Source organism: Charadrius vociferus, unplaced genomic scaffold (genome assembly GCF_000708025.1).
Source record: "Charadrius vociferus isolate BGI_N301 unplaced genomic scaffold, ASM70802v2 scaffold54, whole genome shotgun sequence".
Taxonomy (NCBI): Eukaryota; Metazoa; Chordata; class Aves; order Charadriiformes; family Charadriidae; genus Charadrius; species Charadrius vociferus.
In genome coordinates this window covers 2,524,065-2,544,202 of record NW_009648350.1, presented here as the reverse complement: position 1 = coordinate 2,544,202, position 20,138 = coordinate 2,524,065, and the positions used below count along the sequence as shown (strand labels likewise).

Here is a 20,138-nt window from a genome sequence, read left to right as displayed (position 1 = left end):
CGCGTGCCCCAGAGGGAGTCTGGATGCCAACCTTGATAAAGCCTCACACCTCTGGAGGGCTGCCCTCTAGGGCACATGGATCCGCGTGTGCGAGAAAAGCCTCCATGTATGGATCTGCCACTTCCATGGCCATCCCAGAACGCCAGAGCCCCTCAGCCCCTGGTTTGCGGGGCGATGGTGCCAGAATGGATGTTGGCCACGCTGGGCTCTCACCCCAGAGGGAACGTGCCGAGGTGCTTTGGCTGGAGGACGGAGCCCGTCGCAGCTTGCCGCCACCCCAGGAGGGGCATCCCCACGGAGGAGACACGGGGAGCCTGGCTTGGCCCCAGGAGAGCTCTTGGTCCGAAGGGAAAGGGAAGAGGCTGCAAACTCCAAAATGGCACTGATGCTTTCAGCCTCTGAAACCCCCAGCGCTGCCCCAACCTTGGGCCTGGTGCCGGGTCCAGCCGGGACATCACCCGCTGCTCACACAGCTCCCAAAAGTGACAGGGAGCAAGAGGGACATCCCGGCTGGGATGCTGGTGGTGGCAGGAGGAGGTGGCGAGGCTGGTGCAGCGGTGAGGGGCAATGGTGCCCCGCATCCCCCAACCATCCCAGCCCCCAGGCATGAAGGGTTCAGTAGAAGGAGTACTGGTTTTCCACTGCCCGGGTCCGGCTCCGGGCACCATCAGCCTCATGGTAGTCCTCGGCATTGGTGGTGGGGGGGTCTGGCCGGCGCTCGGTGCTGTCGCTGCGGCTCCGGGGGCCCAGGTCACCCTCTAAGCGGTGGTAGGGTGCAGAAACGGTGCCAGCAGGGGCCACGGCCACCCCTTCGGTGGGCGGTGGGGCCGGCAGGCTGGTGGGTGCTGTGCTGCAGAAGTAGTGCGGAGGCGGCAGGTCAACCCGGCAGCCCGGTGGCTGCGATGCGAGGGCTGGTGGGGGGCCGGCATCTGCAAGGGAGACAGGAGCATGACCCCTCCAATGCTGCCTGGGGGCTCAGCCTCCCCTCTCCCTCGCTGCCACCATCCCATATCCACCCTCTCCCTTGCTCACTCTCTCCATCCTTGACCCTGTCCTTCCCCAGCCCTCCTTGCCCGCCCTCTCCCGGCATAGCAGGATGCTCCGAGCCCTTTCAGACCCCTCTGCTCCTCTCCTGCCCGAGCCAGGGGACTGACACCCACAGTCAGGGGACACACGGGTCACCCTGGCACAGCCCTGCTGCTGCGTGGTCCTCCCTGCCCACCTTCAGTGGGATAATGCCCACCTCGGAGCATCTCCAGAGCCACGCACACCAGCACGGGCACAGCTTTAGGGAGAAGGGGGGTGGGGGAATCCCAGGGATCAGTCCCTTCTAGGTCCACGCAAGATCCCAACCCAACCACCAATCCAACCCTCCCCATGCAGCCGTGCCCCTGCCCGACCCCGACACCTACCGGGCAGCGGGCTCTGGGCCACGACGTAGCTGCGGAGGGTGATGTCGGCCGCGCCGCCCGACTCGAGGGGAATGGGGTGCGTGTGGAAGTGGCGCAGCATGTCGAAGATGGTCTGGAACCAGAGGTGCTGCACGTGGCACTGCCCGCTCTCATTCAGCGACAGGCGGAGGTGCTGCAGGGGCAGGGGGCCAGCGGGTGAGCTGGGGATTGCAAGGGTGGGATTCACCCTTGCAATCAGCACAAGGAGCCACCATCAGCCAAGGAAGGTTTGCTTGTAACACAGGACTTATTTATTTTTTTTTCCCCCCTGTCTGGCTGGGAGGGTCTCCTGCAAAACCCCAGAAGTTTGTCCCCTCCTGGTGATGAACACCGTAGAGAAGCGGCCAGAGAAGGGTGGCTGGCTGCAGCCGAGGGGGCTGCTGTTCCAATCCTGGTGACACAGCCAGCCTAGGGAAGCCCCCAGCCTGTCTGCAATATTCCTTGCAGGACAGGCGACAAGACCAGGCAGTTATATCTCAACCCCTCGCAGCGTGTGCCCTCTGGTAGGAAAGGGACCCAGCAGAAAACGACACACGGGTTGGGTTTTTTATAGTGCATCCGTGTACTTCAGGACACGGAGCAGACAAGAAGGCGGCAGGGGATGATGCGCCGGGCTACGCTGGGCTCCCGTGGGGTATTTAACCTTATGCCCATGTGGCAGGCACTGATCCAGCTGGGAAAGCGCTGACGGGCTGGGCAGGGCGCAGGGGACGGTCCCGAGGGATGCCCTGCCGGGGTGCAGCTCCCCACAGAGCTGCCACCTTGAGGGTGACCGCATGGCACCCGCTTGCTCGCAGAGCCCCAGTAGGGTGAGAAGGGGCCTGGGGTGCTGGGCAGGGCTGGCACTAACAGTCATGGAGATGTGGAGAACACCCACCTTCGCTTTCCCCTGGAAGTTGAAGGTCAGCACGTACTCCCCCGGCCGTGTTTCACTCTGCCGGATGACGAACAAGCCGTGGCTCCGGGCACCCCCGAAAAGCACCAGCTGAGCCGCCTTGATCCGCGAGAGAGTCCCATGGAACCAGGGGAAGTCGGAGAGGTTGATCTCCGCCTCCGCCTCGTTGTCCTCCCCTGGCCGCAGGGACAGCAGGTTTTTAGGGAGCACCCAGACATCACCTTCTCCCACCCCTTCCTCCTCTCCCTCCGTGCATCCCCAAGAGCGAGGCGCTGGGGCCACATCCTGCATCCCGGTACCTGCGAGATGCCCACTGGCAGTGGGGGAAGACTCCAGCGTCTGCAGGAAGCTCTCCAGCGGGACGTGGGTGAGGAGCTCCCCCAGGGAGTCCCTGCCCCGGCCGTGGGGCGTGGGGACGGCGGTGGCTGTGGCGGTGTTGTGAGCGCCAGGCAGGGCACATCTGTCTGGCGGCCTGGGCACATCTGGAATGGAATTTGCAGAGGGATGAGCTCATGGTTTGTCATCACCAGACATGGCCAGGGGTATTCCTGCTCTGAAGGCAGCCACGTTGGAGCACCCCTGGCTCTCGGAGACATCTCGGGGCTAGGCTACGGCTCTTGCTGCAGCTCGGGGGGACTCCCTTTCAGGCTTTACCGGGTTTCCTTCCCCTGGTGCGACCGGGATGGGGGGCACAGACGTGTCTTGGCTGGGCATAGAGATGAGGTGGGGCTGTGCAGGTGGAGGCTGCTCGCTGGGACCCAGAGACCCCAGTGCCTGTAGACGGGGACTTGATTTTCTGCGTGTACCAGGGCATACAGGGGTAACGTCAATGTCTTCAACAGCAGTGGGGGCAAGCGTGAGGAAGGGGAAGGCGATGGACAGAGGAATATCCATCCCCACAGCACCTACTTCAGGCTCCTTCACTTCATCACCGGCAGGATCTGCCCCCCTCCAAACCAGAGCTGGCACCCAGAGACACCCACCCTCCCCAGCGGGTGTTTTTTCCAGACGTAGGTCCTTACCGTCAGCCAGGAACTCGCAGCTGCAGGAGGACACCCTGCCCGGCAGACAGGCTCCCTGCGCGCAGGACGCCAGCTCGATGTCGTCCCCGCTGTCCCTGGGGGGAGAGCACAGAGCGGACGGTCACGCGTCAGCTGCCACGCCGCAGAGACACACACGCGTGGCGCCTCCGCTCACAGGCACGCGATGGGGACTCGACCAAAGCGAAATTCCAGTTGTGATCCGGGAGCACATCCCAATGTTCCTCTCTTCCTCCTGGGGGGGCTGCCACGGACAGAAGCACCCACAGCATCGAGAGGCAGAGTGGCCAGCAAAACAACGTGGCTTTTTTGGGGTGAGATACCGGTGTGAAGAGGTTAAACCCTTGAAAGCCCTCACTACGCGCACCACGCCGGTCGGTCCTAGCCGCAGTATTTTGCTGTGGCCTTGTTGGTTCGGATGGAAGTCTGTTGCCTTGACTTTCAGCGCTTTGCTTTGCAAGACATCCGTAGGGGGATGCACGCTCCCACCACCGACTTCCACCTAAGGGCGCTTTCGCTTTTACCCTCTGCGAAGGGAATTACCAACCCGTAGGAATTACATCCCCAAAAGACACCAAAAAAACCAAGCTGGGAGGCCCAGAGCGAGCAGGAGCAGAGCAAGGGGTGGGGGGGTACAGCGGTACAGCCCCGGCAGAGAGCATCCCTGCATCCCGACCCCTGCCCGTGCACTTCAGCATCCTTCTTGCTCAAGTCCCCCCTCTTGCTCCACAGCCTATTTTTATCCTGGCTGCCAGCGAGATCCCGGCGGCGCTGCCAGAGCTGCCCATGGCACTCGGCTGCTCTTGCTTAACGGCGGCCACATGGGCACAGGCAGCAAGGAAGCGGCTGCGTTAGCGGTAACGGCTCACGAGGGAGCTGCTGAATTATTTAGTGGCCAGTAAGTGAATCAGCCATTGGGAGTCATTCAGCTGCAGCCGGTTAAAAACAAGAAGGGAGGAAGGAAACCAAAACCAACAGCGCTCTGCAGAAAAGCCGTCGACGGGCGCTCATGCAGCGGCTCCAGCACGCAGCCCTTGGCAAAAGCATCAGCAGCTGATTGAAAATTCGTTCTTGGCACCAAGCATGTGTGTCGGTGTATTAAACAGCTCATTATTATTTGCTCTGGAGTTCATTATTATTTGCTTTACAGTCACGTCCGGGGGCCAAAGCGGGACTGTGCCGGGCGCTAAGCAAACATAAAAAGGCTGGGAGGCTGCCGGCGGCAGAGCGAGGGGCTCGCGCAGGGCTGCCGGCAGCTTCTGCAGCGGCTCCAGGTGAGCACGGCCATGGCCCTGGAAGGAAAACCGGCACCGAAACACGCACTGGGAGGAACAGGGCTGTGTTCCCCAGCCTCGCCTCCGTCAGCAGCCCAGCCTCAGCATTGCTCCTTGAATTAAATGTTTTAAAAAGCAGCAAAAGGAGCTGAAGGAGCACAGATCTGGAGTCCATTAGTGCATCCTCCCCGCGAGACGCAGCCTCTGCCGTGACCCACCCTGCAGCACCCGAACCGCGTCTCTTTGGTGTAAGGGGGGCAAAGGCAGCCCGGAGGCAGCTGGAGCCTCTCCAAGCCCCTGTTCCAGGCTTGTGCGAGGTTTTCACCTCCGCAAGCCTGGGCACCTTGTTTTTTCCAAAACTGTGCCAAGAAGCGCAGTGCTGGGGTTTCCCCGGAGCCCGGGGAGTGCCTGGGCTGATCCTGCCTGCTGGGGACCGGGGCTGGCTGAGCCAGCTGAAGGGCACGCGAACCTCCCTACAGCGTAACCTAAAGCAGATGAGAAGTTTTGGCAGAGTTGTTGTGACTCCAGTGACAGTGTTAATGCCACTGTGACAGAAACATAAATAAATCGATTTAGCCAGCAGAATCTTAAATATACTACAGATGCTGGACTGGGGGAAAAAAAAACCATAGAAAATAGCTCGAATATAGTAGAAAAGCTTCAGAGGGTGGGTGTTAAGTGCTTCCCGCGTTGAGGGCTGCGTTCCCGGGTTGCCTGCCTCTGCCTGGCCAAGGTGGTGTGGAGCAGGAGGGGGTGAGCAAGCGGCCAGCTCGCTGCAAGGCTGCACCTCTGACACACACAGGCTGCTGACTTTGCCTCCAGACTTCTGCTGACGCGAGTCAGGGACTTTCTGTAATACCCCGAGTAGCAAAAAATTGCATCAGGGGTAATAACCCGTGCTGGGTGGTGAGGGTATCGTGGAGGTGGTGAGCCCGGACCCCGCACAGCACCTTCCTCCAGCAAGGCTTACCCGGGGTCGATGCAGTCCTGGATATCCGCCACCCAGGAGTGCTTCTGCAGGGAGTCGATGGTCTCCAGGATGTACTCAGCCCCGTTCTCCACCTGCGGACAACATGGGACAGCGTCAGGCTGCGGCCGGGGTCCCCTGGGGTAAAGCACACCCCATACCCCAGCTGGACCCCCCCATAGCCCAGCTGGACCCCCCCATCCACTTACTGCTGTTGAAGAGCACCGTGCTTAAACAGGAGAGGATGAGTGCTCCCCCTCATCCCAGCAAAGGGATGCTAAAGGGTTACCCACAGAGATCCTTTGATGTGTAACCCCTGACCAAAGCTGGGGCTTGGAGGAAAATCCCCACCCCACCGTTATCAGCAAACGCATCACGAGGTGGTTTTTTTTACAGCCTCCCTGGAAAAACCACACCTGGCTGGGGGCATGGGGGGTGCACGGCACCACGCGCCAGTGCAGACAGCATCCCTCGCTTCTGGGGTGCCTCAGCATCCTCCAGAAACTAGCTCGGCACAGGTAGAGCAGAAGCCGTGCTGCTCTCTCATTGCCCCAGAATCCTGCCAGATCCTCAAACCTGGGAGTCTAAAACCTCTCCTCTGCTACCTTTTCTGCCTGCTGGCCCCTGAGGCTTCCGATTTCTGATTGCAACAGGGTGGGAGAGAAACCCACTTTAACAAGGAAAATAATTCACATAAAAATCAGGATGCAAAAGAGCCTCCAAAATTGCAATCCCAAAGGAGCTGGGGCTTTCTAGGGCCAGGGAGGACCCAGAAAAGCCCCACATCAGCAACGGGGCAGCAGGGCAGATGGTCTCAGGAGCCATCCCATGCGATGGTTTCCCCGCACCTCTCCCGGACCCCTTACACATCGTGTTCCCGAGCCGGCGAGGCAGCCCTGACTCCGGCAGGGTATCGCATTGCCAGCTGAGACAACCTCCTAGCAAATTAAATTAATCACAAACAACTGAATCACTGCCCTGAAAATAAGCAGGGCGTGCGGGGAGCGGTGCCCAGCGCCCGGGCTGAGGTCGAGCAGCAATCTGCTCCCCTGCCACAGCCCGGGGCCGCGCGCGGGAGATCCTGCCCCGAGCAGAGGTGGAGGGGAGCAGCAAAGATTTACCCCCTCCGTTATGGTTAACCAGAGCAAAGGAGCCTCTCCGGCTCTCTGCGGGCAGTGCACGAAGCCGGCGTGGGAGACAGGGCTGCTCTCTCATGCAGAGCATGACAGCAAGCAAAACACGTGCAGGGTTTGGGTATTTTGCAAATGTCTGCTTGTGCAATGGAAAAAGAAAAAAATTAAAAAAAAAATAAAAATGCACATGCTTGGTGTCTGACGGGCGGTGGGGATATGCTGCCTGCTAATTTTTTTAGGCAATTTGGGAAAAACTATTCCGGCGTGGGCCCCCTGAACAAGGCTTTTCCTTTTCAGGTTGCCCATCGTAACCTGCCAGAGCGCGGCACGTCGCATGCGAAGGTTAAGATGCGGCTCGACATCAGCCCCGTAGGAAGGCAGCGGGGAAACCACGGCACCCAGCTCCCCTTCTCACCCCTTTAATCCGTACCCCAGCATCGAGGGGCGCTTCACCGCCCCCCCAAGAGTCCAGCCAGCAACGGGGCAACACAAAAAAGCAGCAAGAAGATGTCCCGGCAAAAAGGGCTGGGGCAAAAAATGAGCTACAAATAATAAAGGATGTTGGGAATAAGGGAAAAGCATCCTGTGCTGACAGCCGGGCCGGGGGGGCAGAGGGCAGCCGGAGCAGCAGGAGAGGGGCAGCAGAGGCAGAGAAGCGAGCAGATGGGCTCGATGCTGCGCCGTTCGCTGCCTCGGCTCGCTCAAAGGATCGATGGCAATCAATTAACCCCCCGGCAGGGTAAGCGCCCCGGCCAGAACAGGGCAGCAGCAGGAGGGTACCCGGGCAATCAGGCGTTTTTCAGACCGGTGGGGTTTGGTGCGTTCCCCGGGGTAATTAAAGAAATGGCTGAAGCGGTCACAGGGCCATTAGCGGTGGGAGTGGAAAGAGCATGTTGGGCTCCAGAGGAGGGGAAGAGCTCATTGCCCTCCTCCAGCAGGCAGAGAAACCAACCCTCCACAGGCACCCAGGCAGCACCCCGGAACCAAATCCCCCCAGCAGGGACCTGCCATGACCAAACCCCGTCAAACCCATCCGCACTTGCTCGTGACAGCCCCAGGGACGGGGAGAGGCAGGGCCACATCCTTGGCGTTGGCCACGCTTTGGCCACTGATGTGACACTCCAGCAAGGCAGGTAGCAAGATGAGTCTTGTAAGGGGATCTAGAAGACATCATCATAAGCAGCTGATGAGCCATATTCCAAGAGTGGTTATGGATGGTTAATGGGTTATCAATGGCTAACGATCAAAGCTGAGGGATACGCTAGAAGCTCCTTCACATCAAGGACTCTCTTGCACGCTGCTCTTCAGTAACGATTAGGACAAAAGCAAAGAGAAGATGCCTAATCAATTTAGAGATGACACCACGTGGCAAGTGTGTTGGAGGATGAGACGAGAATTCAAATGAACTTGTCAAAGCTGAGAAATGCTCTGTGGAAGAAAAAGCCCAAGCCAGCCCCCAGCTCAAGGGCATGGGCGAGCTCCGGGTTCACACTGATCGCTGTGGGCGTCTGGGCTGGGGAACCGTGACTCCGGGGCGGTTCTGCAAAAAGTATCGAGGGGTTACACCAGACTACAAGCTGCGTATGAGTCAACATCGTCATCAGGGTACAAAGAAATCAACTGGGTCAACTTGGGCTGGGTAAAGAGGAAGAAGAAAGGAGAAGCAATCAAAGGAGAAGCAATCCTTCCCATCCGCTCCCGGCCACGGCACCACATATGCTTTGAGACACACTCTCCAGAGCCCACAGGGAAAGTGGGGAGGACCTGGTCAGTCTGGAGAGAGGACGACATATGAGGTTGGTCTTTGAGGCACAGAAGATAACAGCCAAATTAGCCTCCGTGTCCATGGAGGACACCAACCACAGCAGAGGTTGAGGTTGAACAGCAAGAAGTCTGTGGGGCAAGGAGGATGCTCTGGAGGAGGCTGCCAGGAGAAGATGTGGGACCTTTACAAGGAGGCGGGTTTGGTGGAGAGCGATTTCCCACGGCAATGTGTGCTGGAGCCAGATGGGCTACCGGGCACGGGTGCTTTCATGAAGCCAGGCTCAATTTTTTCCCTCCTCTGCTTTCACAGTTTTCTGAGCTGTTAGGCAGGTTCATTCAGCCAGGAAGCCCGGCCTCTCCACTCAGCCTTTGCCACATGCTTTTAGGGAGAAGCATCAGGGGGCAAGGTGGGTTTTTTTAGCAAAGGTAGGACACAGAAATCCTCAAAACGCTGGTGTTCCCCACATCCATGGGCTACCTCCCAGTGGGGCACGTCCCCAGTGGGGCACGTCCAACGACTCTGATGGAGAGCACAAATCCATTATCACGAGCTGGGAGGCAGAACCTCATTAGCTGGAGAGAAACACCATCTCCAGCGACACATCCATCATCACGGCAGCATGTCACGCCCCGAGCCGGGACCCTGCGACATTCAGCCCCGCTCTGCCATGACAGGCTGCTGCCTTTCGGCAGAGCAGGAGGGAGCATTAAGCTAATTAATTGCATGACACGGGAGAGATTTCTGGAGAGAGAGAGACTTTCATTCTCTGCTCGTGCCCCCCGACTCGCGTGGGGTGGTTGATCCCCAGGGCCTCGGTGGCCCCGCACAGCCATTCCCAGTGCCGTGTCAAAATGGCCACCACGTGCCACCGATCCAGGGCACTGGCAGTTCACAAAACCACAGGCAGCCGCACCAATTAGTGTCTCTGGACACTAATTTAACCAGTCTCCTGGTGACACGGAGAAGCAAAACCCCATGGTGAAAGTCAGGCAAACAGCTCGATCCCAAAATACCCAGGCATCAGGGGGAGGTTGTATCATTTTTGGGGAGTGGGGCACAACCAGGGGAGAGATCCCCTGGGGCCCATCAGCGCTGTTGGCATCCCGTCTCCGAAAAAATGAGGCGACAATCCCCTCGGGGATCTAGCATCCCCGCAGCGGGGGCTGGATGCTGGTGCAGATGGGGTCCCCATGGGAATACACACCGCTGCCGCCCTGCTCGCACCTTTAGGACGAAGGTGTTGTCTTTGTCGGGCATCTCCAACGGCATGGTGGTGCGGACCTCGATGATGGCCGACAGCGGGATGCTCACCTTGGGTTTGGAAGCCTGGGATAAGAAAAAAAAAAAAAACAAACCCAGATAAAAATTAAAAGAAATCAATCAATAAAATAAAAAAAAAAAAAGTCGCTCAATTGAATCAAACTCTCCCGGGGGACAAGGCAGGGGGCTCTTGGAGAAGCAAGATCACAGCGCAGCCTGCGCGGTTATTACAGGCTTGGGGCAGTGGTGGGGGGAGGAGAAAAAAAAAGCATTGATTTCCCTCATGTGCCTGATAACTCCAAGCTCTTTTAATTAAACCAAGAGGAGGCCCGCTGGAAGATAGGGAGGTTAGTGCATTTAACTGCCAAACCTCTTCCCTGCTCCGGCGCGGGCTGATACACCAGCTCTGCCAAGACCACTTATTCCTCTCCTGTTTAAAGCCTCTCCCGATGGAGACACGCCACACGAGAATTGCGCTGTCTGACGGGGGATGCTCCCTCTGCAGAAAGCAGCCTGGGAAGATGCCCCATTTAGCCAGTGCGGGAGCGGCATTTCAACCGAAAAGCTACGACGCAGCAGTCTTCGCCATGCGGGGAATTTTAATTATATTAAAATAAAGAAAAATGAATTTCCCCTGGGGCCCCCGGCACCCGCCGGAGCATTGATGGGGGGGCAGGACCTGGTGCCTCCCACTTGAAGTCTCTGCTGAGCAACAGATTCCCCGGATATTTGTTTTAATTATAACAAATCCCTGCAAAGGAGCCTGTGGAGCTGCTCTCCGGGGCTGGTCCCCTCCGGGGCTCCGGGATTCGAAGCATCACAGCTGTGGGAAACAGAGATATGACATAGTCACCGAAACCTGCGCCTGGTCCCTTGGGTGCACGAGATGGGACGAGGCCGGCGATGAGCACCACACAGCAGGTTACCAACAATGGGCTCAGTTCCCATTTTTTGGGTGGGGGTGTGTGGGGAAATAAAAATATAGATCCAAGACAGAGAACAGGAACTGCTTTTTCCCCTCCAGGACGTTTCGTTTCCACCAGCCCCAGGGCTGTGGGGGCTCAGCCCTGCCCTGGGGGATTTTTCCCTCTTGATCTTTGCACGGGAGAAGGTCAGGTAGGAGGAGGCAGCTGCTTGGAAAGGAAAGAAAATACAGTGTAAATCCACTGGTGAGCCGGAGAAGGGTCTTCTCCCAGGAGGGTCCTTCCCTTTAAAGATGTAAAGGCACGATCATAGTTTTTGTAGGGCCTACACAAAACCTGCACGCCACTGAAGCAAAAAGCCGTTTTCCTCCAGCTGTGCCAGGCTGGTGCCACTTTTACAGCTGAATCATTTGCCAGATGGAAAGCAAGATGGGATGAGGGGAAAAAGGTGTAAACCAAAGCGGGGTGTGATTGTAACAGGAGAGCAGACAACGTTCATAAAAGTTGCCATAAAATCATTTCAAAATTGATTTTTAGAGGCAAATCAAGATACACTAAAAAAAAATCCTTCTATGAGTACTCTCTTAAATGTTTTAAGAGCGGCAGTCGTTCCATTTTAAGCTGAGTTTATTGCCCCTTTGGTGCGGCTGACTCGCCAGCGCTGCTCTGTGCGGCTCGCACCCACCGGGCTCACGGGACCCTCCGTTCAGCGAGCCACGGACAGGGTGGTTCCATTCCAGCCGCGTCTCGTGCGGTCCCTGGGCTGAGGAAGCCCCTCCCGAGTCAGCTACCAGCGATGCACACCATCCCTACCGGTGCGGAGCCACTCTCTAGAGAGATGCACTTGAGTTTCAACTCATGGTTTAGATTTTTTCGGGAGAGATGGGGTGGTTAGGTGAGAGGCACAGGCTAACACCAACAGGGTCATTTTGGCCTCAGAAAAATAGAAAATTATGTTTAAAAATATGAACTACCCTGCTGTCCCTATGTATAACGTATGGATCCATGCCTCTACCAAACCGAGGGCTACCGGGGGTTTGGGGCACACCGAGACCCACGGAGCCGCAGCCCCCGGTGCGTGCCTGGCACGATAGCTCGTGATAGCATCGCTACCAGGGACTGAAGCACAAGCAGGAAGGTCCTGGAGAAGATGAAGTAAATGAGATTTTTCTTCTCTAGGTATTTAAATAACCTGAGATTTCATTACCGACACATACAGCTAATAAAGCCCCGGGGAACGGCTCGTTATTTGCCCTGTGCTCTTTGAAGAGGCGAACACACAACACAGATGAGGCACAGCCACGGCGTTAGCGCCAGCGAGGGTTTGGCAGCACGAGGCATCCCTTCGCTCAGCCCAGGAGCAAAGGCAGTCCTGCGGCGAGGAGACGACTGAAGGTCTCGTAATCCACATTTCTTGAGCAAATGGCTCCACCACTCAGCGTGTCCCCCAGGAAAACGGGGACAAGGTTTCCCTGCATGGCGTGCAGGGGAGACGGCTGTGAGAAGGGGAGGGAGGATGCACCGAGGACACGCCACAACGAAAAATCTCTCCTGCTTTTGAAGCTTTCATTGAAATTACAGAAGAACAGATGCAGGCAAGGAAAAGTGATACTGTCAGTAATAATAATAGTAATCAGTGTTCCTCTGCCCAGGAGGGTACGTAGCTGGGGCTGTCTGGGAGGAGAGCTGCAAAACCCATCCGTGGCAGTGATGCTCCAGCCCCAAAGGGCATCACTGGCGTCTTCTGCCCCCCTCACCAAAAGCTGCATTGGAGGTGGCCTTGCAGATGCAAAATTATTCCAAATGAAGTATTATTTTTAAAAGGAAAAAAAACACCCTTGCTTTCAGAAAGTGGACTAGCATCCCTCGGAGATCTAAAGCACAAAGCCCAAGCAGCAATCCCTGCCATACTGCTGCTGCATGAGACACCAGTCAACCACATGTCACCGCAACGCACTGGGAAGAGAAAAAAGCCTCTGGAGAGCCTGGACACCCAACATCTTGATGGCGGAATGAGCTTTTCCACCAAGACTGATGATATTTGGGGGCCAAAGGACCAGGCAGCGGCTTCAGCATGTCTCCCAAAGGCTGTGGGGAAGGAGGGAGCTATGCCCTGGTGAATGGCAGCAACTGGGGCTTGCAGGTTGGATGCGTTTCAATGACGCTGTCCCCTCCGTTCGCATCTCAGCCACCCGGCACCAAACCCCGCTCCAGACCAGAGCTGGATTTCACCCCAGCTCAGCAGTGGACATAAAACCCTCAAGCAAAGTCCAACTGCTGCTTGCATTGCTCAGAAAAACAACAGCGGGGGAAAAAAAGCTAGGACTTACCTTCGGAGGGACGTAAAACTCGAGGAGGAACCTCTCTCCTTCCACCTTCACCGCTTTCCGGAGCAGGAGGCGGCACTTCTGCCACTGCGAGCTCCCCACACAGTTCGTGTCATCGGCCACCATGTAGCGCAGTGTCCCCTCCCTCTGGATGTCCACCAGCTCCACCTTGGAGGAGGGCACCTTGGACAGGCGCAGCTTGTGGGTCCATTTTTCCCGTGGGTCACCAGGCTCCTTGCCCCCTCCAGCCGGCCACGGCTCCCTCTCGGCTCTCCGGCCACTCGGGGCAGCCTCAGCACCCGGCTCCGGAGAGGACTTGCGATGCCACATCTCCTTCATACCATCCACCACGCACAAGCTCATGTTCCTCAAGGAGAAGCCTTTCTTGAACTTGGGCTTGGTGGCAGCATGGATGGAGACGTCCTCCGAGCTGCGGGACTGGCCATAGGAGGACACCTTGCGTGCCTGCACCTGCTGTACCGGGCTCAGGTACCGTCCGGCGCCCAACGGGGTGTCCATGCTGTCCAGGGACTCGGTGGACGTCTCCTCCTTCCTCGGGTTGACCTCGCGTCCGTAGGGGACGTGGCAGTTCTGCAGCCCCACGAAGGGCACAATGTTGTACTTGGTGGGGGAGTCGGACACGAACACCCGGCTGACCTCCAGGCTAAAGATGTCCAAGAAGTTGGCGGCGAAATGGTGAGAGAAGGAGGTCTCTGCCCCGGGGGTGTCGTAGTGGGGGTTCTCCTTCAGGAACTGGCAGAACTTCTGGGCGAAGTCGACGGCGGCCGCCTGGGCGTGCAGCTCGCAGAACTCCCTCCAGTCGGGGAGCGGGGAGGAGGGCTTGCGTGAGTGTGGGCACAGCCAGGGGCCACCCACTCTCTGTGTGTGTGCGCCCCCCGGCTAAGCGGGTCCCGTCCCCCCCCAACGATGCAGGAGCGGGTTTGCAGCCCCGGGGCAAAGGGAAACACCGTGGGAAAGTGTTTCTGCGCTGTTCCCTTTCCACCTCGTATGTCGGAAAAAAATCTTGGCCCCGGCAGCAGCCATAAATTGTACTTATTTTACGATTATAACTGTGCAAAAGCATTATTGATTTCTCATAAAACCGCTAAGGAGTCCCCGACCGGAGGAGCCCGGGGGGGATTCGCCTTCAGGATTTCTCTTGCCTGTGTGTTCTGCCCGGGCACGGTGGCAGCTCTCCCACGGGGTGAGGCAGCACCGGGCGTCCCAGCGGGGTCTGCATGGGCGCACAGGGTAGCACCCTCCCCTCCGCACCCAGCAGCTGGTCCTTCTCCTTCTCCATCCCTATTTCTGCCCTGACCCCTTACCACATCATTTTATTTTTTTTTTTAAGGAGATATATTAGAAGAGACATAGATCTTACTTCTTTGGTTGGCAAGGACCAAGCCCGACACCCTGCCAGAGCTTCTCATTCCCAGGCTTTATAGCCCAGACCCTCCTCAGCCAGGTGACATCTCACGCCGGGCAGGCGCTGCTCTCCTGTCCCCCCGCCATGGCCGAGCCCTCCCTGTCCACCCACATCACCGTCAGACCGAGCTGAGCTGCCGGAGCCACGTGGGAGCTCAGCCCCTGCCGCTCGCCCTCCCTGCTGAGCATCAGGCACCGTGGCGTAACGGATAACCCCGGGAAGGGTCCTCGGCAGAGGTCAACGAGTGGGTAGGGTACAGGGGGGAGAAAAAAAGATCCCTCCAATAAGCCAGACCCAGGAGCCCACGAGAAGTTGAAGACCACATGCCCACGGGAGATGCACCTCTTTGCCCGACCTCCACATTGGTTCCTCTCCCAGCGGCCACGGGACTCGCAGAGGCACACGTGCGTCCCTGGCTTTGTGCTTATGCTGCACTTCCCAAACCTCTGTCTGGCTTTGGGCAGCTCGAACCATCTCCCTGGGGAAACCCCAGCAGCAACTGCATCTCAAAAATCATCTCCCAGTGCCGGGGCTGCTTGTGCCGGCCGGCGACGGTGAGCCTTGCCAGTGAGCAACTGGGGCACTGCTGAAGCCCGTGTCCCCAAACTCAAGATCCGTGTGTCCAGACAAGCCTCACTCCCCACCGAGGGCAACGGTTTGGTTAATCCACCTCCGCTGGCTCAAATACAGAGCCCCGGGGAGCCTGTGGCTGCCGTGCTCCAAACGGGGACCATGCCTGGGGATCACACCTGATTTCTGGAAGGACAGGACAGTTCCCCTGCATTTTGCTGTTCTCCAGTCACAGAGCAGCTCTTTTGCTGGCGAGGGATTACTCCTGCTAATAAATCACGCGCAGTGACCCGCCAGCAGCTTACATGACCAATAATTAATTACCGCTCGGATAAACTGCACAAGCCACGGGATCAGGGCGGGTACCAGGGACTGTGCTAACGCGCTTCTCATCCTCCAGACCCCGACCAAGTCGGTCCCAGGCAGGACACAGCCCCGAAGGCTGTGATCTGGAGCAGCAGCAGCGGCCAGGAACGGGTAGCCGTTTCCTCAGCACATCCCTACAGAGACAAGGCACTGCCTGACCCACCAGCATGAAACATCATGAGCTCTCCGGGAGCATCTCCAGCCCTGGAAGCAGCTCTCAAACCCCCTCAAATAGGGAGAAAGTCGCACAGGCAACAAAAGCATGTGATGGAAAGACAAACCTCAAGTTATTTGTGAGAGCCAGAGCCCAGGGAGCTTGGCTTCTCCACTGTCTTGTAAGGACCACGCAGCTTTCCTCTCGGCAGCATCTCTGCCCCACACACGTGGTATCTTCCCGCTTTCGAGATGGGGATGCTGCTCGGCGCCCCGGCTGTGCCATGGAGGCAGCCAGGACAGGGGACACACGTGGCCATCAGGGACCTGCGCTGGCCCCTCACATCTTGCAGCGCCGTGGCCGGTCCCCGACAGAGCTCCGGTCCCTGCAGGAATCCCCGGCGAGGCTCTTCCCGGCATCACAGGGCTTTCCCAAGAGACGAGCAGGTCCTGCTCGCAGGGATCCATGCCAGCTGGGAAAAACCCCGTCCCTGCAGTTTAGGAGCAGTGTCTGAATTTCCCCAAGAGACAGTGGGAAAGCAGCAGAAAATGCAAAGCTGTCTGTTACCCGCCCAGCGAATGCAATTCCTACTTATCCATCCATCACCGAGCAGAGAATTTAAAGGCTCAGCTCGGGGTGGCGGCTACTGTCCTTCGGCTTTAAAATTCACAGCCCCAGCTCCCCATCAACCCCCCCGGGAACTGCCCCGGCACCAAGCCACGCGCCAGGAGAATTTGGGCTCGGGGAGAAAAAAAGAGATGAAAAGGATTCTCCGGCTGCCGATCCAAGCAGGCACAGCAAGAGCAAGGGAGGGGGGAAGGGTGCAAAGGGAAAAGAGTGGAAAGGGACGTGGTGGGGAAGAGAAAGCCTCACGGCGATGGGTTTAATTGCACGTGCCAAGAGGGAGCAGCTTGGCTTTGCCCCGTGTGTTGAGCTCTGGGGCTTTGCCGGTGTGTGCCCCCCTCCCCGGATGGGGTAGAATGCTTCTCCCCATCCATCTTCTCCAGGAGGGACCAGAATGGGACCTGCCTGTCCGAAACCGAGGGCTGGCAAGCCAAGATGCGACAGACTCTGCGAGACTAAGGGGGGGAAAAAAAATAAAAGAAGAAAACAAACAAACAAACAAAAAAGGCACTTCAGAAAAGATAAAGCCCCAAACAAAAAGCCTCGCCACCCAGGCACCGCAGCTCGGAGACGCGCACGCAGAGGCATCGCAGCATCTTCCTTTCATCTGCACGGGGATGACAGACTTTAAAAGGCCAATTTATAAAAATGAAGCCTAGAGGAGAGACATCTGGCAGGTCTGAGGAGGCGGCGCAGGGTGTGGGGGGGGGATTACTAACCCCACGCTACATCTCCAGCCCCCCTCGTGCCCGGAGCCGGTCCGTGAGCCCCCGGCCGGGACCCCCCGGCGGAGGCTGGGAGCAGGCGGGGGGGCCGGGGGCAGCCCCCCCGGAGACCGCCGAGCCATGGCCGCCCCGCCGCCCACCCCGGCACGTACACATTCACCTGATTTCTGCGGGGAAGCAGGCTCCCAATTATCTGTGTAGATTTACCTTTAATCTCGGTGCCTCCGCTCCCCTCCATACCAACAGCGCTGCCCCACTTCTCGAAATAACTTATCATGCCACAGACAGCATCCCCGGGCAGAGCGGTGGAAGGGAAGACGAAAATAAGCTCAAGAGGAAAATAAGCAGCAAATCTGCGATTGCTTTTTCGCAAAGCAAGGGCCATCCACTTCCAGCCCGGCTTACCGAGGGCTGCAGCGGGCGCCCGGGCACTGTTGGGAGCTAGATCATAGAATCATAGAATGGTTTAGGTTGGAAAGGACCTTGAAGATCATCGAGTTCCAACCTCCCTGCCCTGGGCAGGGACACCTCCCACTAGACCAGGTTGCCCAAGGCCACCTCCAGCCTGGCCTTGAACCCCTCCAGGGATGGGGCCTCAACAACCTCTCCGGGCAACCTGTGCCAGTGCCTCACCACCCTCAAAGTGAAAAACTTCTTCCTAATGTTTAATCTAAACCTGCTCTCTTCCAGTTTAAAGCCATTCCCCCTCGTCCTGTCACCACATGCCCCAGTAAAAAGTCCCTCCCCAGCTCTCCTGTAGGCCTTTTAGGGACTGGAAGGCGGCAATAAGATCTCCCCAGAGCCTTCTCTTCTCCAGGCTGAACAGCCCCAACTCTCTCAGCCTCTCCTCATAGGAGAGGTGCTCCAGCCCTCGGATCATCCTCATGGCTCTCCTCTGGACACGCTCCAGCAGGTCCATGTCTTTCTTATGTTGAGGACTCCAGAGCTGGACGCAGTACTCCAGGTGGGGTCTCACGAGAGTGGAGTAGAGGGGCAAGAGTGGAGGAGAGGAGCAGTAGATGTCCCTTCGGAGGTGCTATCTGCCAACGCCAGAACTCAGGGGCCACAGCCTCGAGTCCCTGCCCGGGGTTACACGAGGCGACAGACATATGAATATATAAAATGAGGAGTTTTGTTGTCAAAGGGAAGCCACGAAGTGGCAACCGAGACATCGGATTGGTGATGGGCTCCTAACCCACCTCCACGAGCCCCCAAAGAGCCTTCGGGGCAGAGCTGTGCCCTGCTGTCACTTGGGAGAGCAATACAGAAGAAGGAAAAGGGGAAGAAAAAAAAAAAAAAAAAAGATTTCTGGGGATCATCCAAGTGGAAACCCAGGTTGCAATCGCAGGCGAGAGCCAGCCGCTCGCTGGCAGCGATGGTGTGGCAATCTCTCCCGATAAGCTGTGCTGATGCACCCCGTGCGCTGGGGGGACGTGTGTCAGCACACACAAGTTGAAAGATCTGAAAAGTCGAAGTAAACTATTGACCTCAAGAAGAACTGAAATTTAAACCATCAGCAGAAGCGCAAGAGACCATGAAAAAAAAAAAATTAATTCTCTGGTGAAGCAGGAGTCGGGGAGCAACGGCAAAGCCACCAGGATTTGCTGAACCAGAGACGTGAGGAGGAACTAACATCTAATGAGGTGTTAATAACCCAAACACGCAACACCGGTCATGGGATAGCCAGGAGAGCCAGCCCAGCACTTGCTCCGAGGGCTTTATTTAAGGAAACAACCCTAATAAAGAGATGTTCCCCTTCCGTCCGGCACGGCGCAGTCAGGGTGGGTCAAAGCGAGACGAAATTCGATGGGGAAAAAAATACCGTCGGATGGAAGTTGTGAGAGGCAAACCTGTATCCCGCCATCTCCGCCCGCACGGCAGAGCTCCCGGGGTCATGCATGTGCCTGGCTGGGAGCAGGGAAGGGCAGGAGAGGAAGAACCTACATGGAAAAGTCTTCAGCAAAGCCCTGGCTCATGGGCAAGGAGATCCCCACCTCGGTCCCAGTTGCCCCAGTCCAGCAAACCGCTCCGTTTCCAGCAAGATCGATGCCACTCCAAGCCCTGGGCTGGCGATGCCGTGGGGACGGTGTGAGGAAACCCAGGCAGCTGCTCCCCCAGAAACGCGCCTGACCTCGGCCTGCATGGCCAGGGGAGATCCCCGAGTCACGAGCAGGTCCGAGAGCAAGATAGACGGGGAAAATGGCTAAAACCGGGCTGGGGGCTGCCCACGGGGACGGTGGGGCAAAGCCAGCAGCCCGCGGGGCTCCGAGCTGACGGCAGAAGGGAAGCAAGCGCATCGTTTTTGCTCTTACTGTGCAAGCCCCAAAGGGATGGGGGACACACCAGCCACGGAGCCGGCATCCCTCCTTCCACAGCAGACACCCGACGCACGCAGAGACCGCGCGTCCTCCTCTCGGGGACTGCCTTTGCCACCTGGAGGAGCCGGGAAGGGTCTCAGCCCTCGGGACCCATCAGAGCTTTCACCAGCCGTAGAGGCTGAGCTTAGGAAGAGAAAGCTCAAAGGCAAAAAAAGGGAAAGTTATCTGCCCCCGTGTGCGTTACACGCCCCTCCAGACCCACTTACCGTCCCCACCGCAGCCCCGGGGTGGGAGAAGCTGATTGCTCTCTGCACTCTTCATTGCTCCATGTACTATTTATACTCTACAGGCCTTAACTCAGACCGGCTGTCTGAATGGGATAGAAATGGAAACAATCTTTGTTCCTCTCATTTACTGTCCATCCCACTAAAATATTAATTGTACAGCATTTGGGCCTCAAATTTAACGGGCAAACCACCTTCCTTGAACCAATCCCCCATTAAATGCATGCTTTGACTCCTTGCCCAGACGCACTACAGCGTCCTCCTGTCATCTGGAGCCTAGAAAACATTTGTCCGGAGTGAAAAGACTTCTCGGGTCTTTTTCCACTGCCTGATGAGGGATTCCTCCAGCCGCAGCGTTAGCTGGAGCAGCTCTCAAAACAGATGCCCCCAAAGTACCCAGCAGAGTTGGATGGCCATTTTCCAGGGTTTCAGGGCACAGGCACTGACGGGAGATGTCTTCAAAATAGAAAACAGACAAGAAATGTCCCTGTTCCTCCTCCTCTTGTACATACGATGGTGTCCCCGCAGCTCTGCACGCGATCCCCCCGTTCTGTGTCCCAGGGCCAACCCCGCAGGAATTGATGTGCCCGTACATCGACCAGGCTTTGGGGGCCGCATCCTGCCCACAACAGCCCT

At 57.6% G+C, this 20,138-nt stretch overlaps 1 protein-coding gene across 1 annotated transcript in view; it reads right to left on the bottom strand.

The window, feature by feature from the left end:
• Nucleotides 1-615: 615 nt before the first annotated feature.
• SH2B2 (SH2B adaptor protein 2) overlaps nt 616-20,138 on the bottom strand; it is a 24,857-nt gene continuing 5,334 nt past the window's right edge. Inside the window, exons 2-9 of the mRNA XM_009885196.1 lie at nt 13,039-13,914; nt 9,750-9,851; nt 5,631-5,722; nt 3,369-3,463; nt 2,646-2,828; nt 2,329-2,522; nt 1,413-1,584; nt 616-929 (exon numbers count right to left, since the gene is read on the bottom strand). Coding sequence (XP_009883498.1) covers nt 616-929; nt 1,413-1,584; nt 2,329-2,522; nt 2,646-2,828; nt 3,369-3,463; nt 5,631-5,722; nt 9,750-9,851; nt 13,039-13,914 — 2,028 coding nt within the window. The remainder of the gene's footprint in view (nt 930-1,412; nt 1,585-2,328; nt 2,523-2,645; nt 2,829-3,368; nt 3,464-5,630; nt 5,723-9,749; nt 9,852-13,038; nt 13,915-20,138) is intronic.